Source organism: Pipistrellus hanaki (assembly GCF_964339955.1).
Source record: "Pipistrellus hanaki genome assembly, contig: scaffold_114, whole genome shotgun sequence".
Classification (NCBI taxonomy): domain Eukaryota; kingdom Metazoa; phylum Chordata; class Mammalia; order Chiroptera; family Vespertilionidae; genus Pipistrellus; species Pipistrellus hanaki.
The window spans coordinates 5,001-10,000 of record NW_028182223.1 but is presented as its reverse complement, the minus strand read 5'-3'; the positions used below and the strand labels follow the sequence as shown (position 1 = coordinate 10,000).

Below are 5,000 nucleotides of genomic sequence, written 5' to 3'. Positions count from 1 at the left end.
TTTATTCATTGCATTTCATTTCATATTATATTTATATTATTTTATATTTTATTATTTTATATTTATTTTATTTCGTGTTACATTTCATTTCATTCATTTCATTTTATATTTTATTTTATTTATATCATTTTATTTTATATTTATTTTATTTTATTATTTCTATTTTATTTTATACATTTTTATTTTATTTTATATATTATATTTTATATTACATTAAATTGTATTTTCTTTTCTTTTCTTTTTTCTTTTATTATTGTCTATTTCATTTTATACATTTCTACTTTTATTTTATATATTATATTTTATATTACATTGAATTATTTCATTTTATTTTTTATTTTATTATTTTCTATTTTATTTTATATATTATATTTTATATTACATTGAATTATTTCATTTTATTTTTTATTTTATTATTTTCTATTTTATTTTATTTTTATATTTTATATTACATTAAATTGTATTTTCTTTTATTTTTTATTTTATTATTTTCTATTTTATTTTATATATTATATTTTATATTACATTACATTGTATTTTATTTTATTTCCTTTCATTTCATTTCATTTCATTGTTTAAATTGCTTAGATCAGCCCCCACATCTCTTTCCCCCCGCCATTCACCTGCCCCGGCCCATGGGATCCTGGTTGAGCTTTGAAAACCTCTTTTATTCTGGGGGACCCTCTCTCTCGGGATGTCCCACCTCCTCCTCCTCCTCCTCCTCCTGGGTCTGCGCCTGGGAATTCAGGGCTTTCTCTGTCCTGCAGGCGGAGGGCGCAATAGACCCGGCTCGAATGGATATAATTATGGTAAAAAAAAATAAAATAAAATTTAAAAAAGGCATAATTTTTACCAAAAAAAAAAAAAGCTTGCACAACTAACTTCCTGCCTGGGTGCTGGGCTGGGGGGGGTCAGGGGGTTGCCTGGTCTGAGCCTCTTGCATGCAAACGGACTCCCTGAATTTTGCACGCCGTGAGGTGCTTGTTGTTTTTTGTAAAAAAAGAAAAAAAATATTTGGTGCAAACCGGTGTGGCTCAGCGGGCAGAGCGTCGGCCTGCTGGACGGAAGGGTCCCGGGTTCGATTCCCCCCGGTCAAGGGCATGGACCTCGGTGGCTGAGGGCACATCCCCAGTGGGGGGCGTGCAGGAGGCAGCTGGTCGATGTTTCTCTCTCATCTTCGATGTTTCTGACTCTCTGTGCCTCTCCCTTCCTCTCTGTGAAAAAAAAAATCAATAAAAAAAAAATATATTTTTTTAAAATATATGTGTGCATGGATTTCCCAGTTTAAGGGAAAGAGAGAAGGAGAGAGAGAGAGAGAGAGAGAGAGAGAGAGAGAGAGAGAGAGAGAGAGAGAGAGAGAGAGAGAGAGAGAGAGAGAGAGAGAGAGAGAGAAACATCCATGAGGAGAGAGAATCAGGGACCGGCCGCCTCCTGCACGCCCCCTGCTGGTTGGGGATGGAGCCTGCAACCAGGGCCTGTGCCCTTGACCTGGGAATCGAACCCGGGACCCTTCCGTCTGCAGGCTGATGCTCTATCCGCTGAGCCACACTGGCTGGGTTCGGCCTGCTTCGCGCTGTGATTGCATGTAAGTTGCCTGCGTTTGCGTGTCCTTTGCGTGCGATGCGGATGCGGACACACATGTGCACGTGTGTTCATGCGTGTGCTGGTGGCTGTGTGTGCATACACATGGATGCCTCCTTTTTTTTAAAAAAAATACATATATATGTTATTGATTTTTTTTCACAGAGAGGAAGGGAGAGAGAGAGAGAGTCAGAAACATCGATGATGAGAGAGAGACATCGACCAGCCGCCTCCTGCACGCCCCCCACTGGGGATGTGCCCTCAGCCACCACCGAGGCCCATGCCCTTGACCGGGTGGAATCGAACCCGGGACCCTTCCGTCTGCAGGCCGACGCTCTGTCCACTGAGCCACACCGGTGTCGGCGTGTCTGCCTTTGGATTGGGTGCACGCACGTGTGTTTATTTGCACACACGTGCATGTGTGTGCAATGCACACGTGAGCAGACACGCAGACTCCGCACGCACACACGCATGCATGCATGTTTTGTGCCAACGCGAGCGTGTGCCTGCGGGTGCCTCCACGTGGCTTTTGCCACCTCACACGCGCGCAGGTGAGCCTGGATTTGCAACGTGCGTGTACATGCATGCACACACATGTGCCATGTGTAAGCTCACACACACACACACACACACACACTGGTGCATGCGTGCTCCCATGCGCTCCATGCTTCAAAGGCTTGCAAGCTCGCGCCTCTGTGTGTTTGCACACGCACACACGTGCCCGCATCCATGCTACACGCGTGTGCACGCATGCGTAGGCGTGTTTGCGCGTGCTGATCATGTCTGCTCGCGCGTGTGCATGCCGTGTCCCGGGTCCCTTCCTGGCCCCACGCCGAGATGTGGGCCACACAGCCTGTCCTGCGTCCGTCGTCCTGTCTGTCTGTCCGTCCGTCCGCCTCCCTCACGGGCGGCTAAGGGTCCGAGAGCGCAGAGCTCTGTCTGGCAGGGTCCCCAGCGTCTCAGGGGAACTGGCCGCCAGGGGGCAGCGAGGAGCCTGCCCCCCAGCCCCAGCCACGCCCCCGTGACGCTGTGATGTTCCCCCCTTGCAGGTGGCGGCGGCTACAACACGTACGGGAATCCCCACGGTAATGGCACCAGAGCCCGTCTGCTCGTGTGTTTGTTTTTAAATTATTATCTTTTATTTCATTTTTTATTTATTTTATTTATTTATTTATTTTTCTTTTATTTGTTAAATGATGATCTGCGTGCCTATTTTACCATGGCCTATTTTTATATTTTTTTTATTTCTTTTTTTTAATTTTTAATTTTTAATTTTTAATTTATTTTTCATTTCATTTTATTTTATTTATTTTATTTTGCATTAACCATTAATTATTAATTAATTTCATTAAATTATTATCTGTGTACCTAGTGGGTAGAGCACCGGCCTGCGGACGGAAGGGTCCCGGGTTCGATTCCCGGTCAAGGGCATGGGCCTCGGTGGCTGAGGGCACATCCCCAGTGGGGGGCGTGCAGGAGGCGGCTGGTCGATGATTCTCTTCATGGATGTTTCTGACTCTCTGTCCCTCTGCCTTCCTCTCTGCAAAAAATCAGTAAAATATATTTTTTAAAAAGACATCTCCGAAATCTCTCTCTCTCTCTCTCTCTCACACACACACTCAAACACACTCACACACACAGACACACACCCACACACACACAGAGACAGACACACACAGACACACACAGACACACACACCGACACACACAGACACACGCAGACACACACACACAGACACACACAGACACACACAGACACACACACACAGACACACACACGGACACACACAGAGACACACACAGACACACACAGACACATACAGACACACACAGACACACACAAACACACACACAGACACACACAGACACAGACACACACACAGACACACACTCACACACAGACACACACACAGAGACAGACACACACAGAGACACACACTCACACACACACACACACACACAGAGACACACACACACAGACACACACAGACACAGACACACGCAGACACACACACACACACACACACACACGCACACGGAATGAGGCAGCTTATGGATGTTTCTCTCTCCTCATCGATGTTTCTGGCTCTCTCTCTCTCCCTCTCCCTTCCTCTCTGTAAAAAAATCGATAAAATATATATATTTTTAAAAAATGCCATTGATCCGGTTCCTGTCTCTCTACTGCCATCTAGTGGTCAAAGCGTGTATTTACTTTTTTTTTTTTTTTCCGAAACCGGTGTGGCTCAGTGGGTAGAGCATCCGCCTGTGGACTGAAAGGTCCCGGGTTCGATTCCCGGTCAAGGGCATGGGCCTTGGTGGTGGCTGAGGGCACATCCCCAGTGGGGGGCGTGCAGGAGGCGGCGGATGGATGTTTCTCTCTCATCATTGATGTTTCTGACTCTCTCTCTCCCTCTCCCTTCCTCTCTGTAAAAAAATTCAATAAAATATATTTTTAAAAAATGAGACATCTCCTAAATCTCTCCCTCTCTCTCTCTCTCTCTCTCTCTCTCTCTCTCTCTCTCTCTCTCTCTCTCTCTCACATACACACACACTCAGACACACACAGAGACACAGACACACACACACAGACACACACAGACACACACACAGACACACACACAGACACACACACAGACACTCACACAGACACACACTCACACAGACACACACACAGACACACACAGACACAGACAGACACACACACCGACACACACAGACACACGCAGACACACACACACAGACACACACTCACACACAGACACACACACACAGACACATAGACACACACAGACACAGACAGACACACACACCGACACACACAGACACACGCAGACACACACACACAGACACACACTCACACACAGACACACACACAGAGACACATAGACACACACAGACACACACAGACACACACAGACATACACACACAGATGCTCACACAGACATACACAGACCCACACAGATGCTCTCACACACACACACAGACACACACACACACACAGACACACACACACACACACACACACACACGGAATGAGGCAGCTGATGGGTGTTTCTCTCTCCTCATCGATGTTTCTGACTCTCTCTCTCTCCCTCTCCCTTCCTCTCTGTGAAAAAAATCAATAAAATATATATATATTTAAAAATGCCATTGATCCGGTCCCTGTCTCTCTATTGACCTCTAGTGGTCAAAGCGTGTATTTACTTTTTTTTTTTTTTTTTTCCGAAACCGGTGTGGCTCAGTGGGTAGAGCATCCGCCTGTGGACTGAAAGGTCCCGGGTTCGATTCCATCGGGTCAAGGGCATGGACCTCGGTGGTGGCTGAGGGCACATCCCCAGTGGGTGGCGTGCAGGAGGCGGCGGATGGATGATTCTCTCACATCATCGATGTTTCTGACTCTCTGTCCCTCTCCCTTCCT

The 5,000-nt window shown here is 45.9% G+C and overlaps 1 protein-coding gene across 9 annotated transcripts in view; it reads left to right on the top strand.

Annotated features, from left to right (window-relative positions):
• XG (Xg glycoprotein (Xg blood group)) overlaps positions 1–5,000 on the top strand; it is a 31,538-nt gene that overhangs the window by 23,437 nt on the left and 3,101 nt on the right. For 5 of the 9 annotated variants that reach the window (XM_084907484.1, XM_084907480.1, XM_084907478.1 and 2 more), the window contains 2 exons: positions 768–809; positions 2,631–2,666. The exons of 1 other annotated variant lie outside the window; for it this stretch is intronic. In XM_084907484.1, the coding sequence (XP_084763610.1) occupies positions 768–809; positions 2,631–2,666 (78 nt within the window). The remainder of the gene's footprint in view (positions 1–767; positions 810–2,630; positions 2,667–5,000) is intronic. 3 more of the 9 variants (XM_084907483.1, XM_084907482.1, XM_084907477.1) reach the window with 1 other exon arrangement.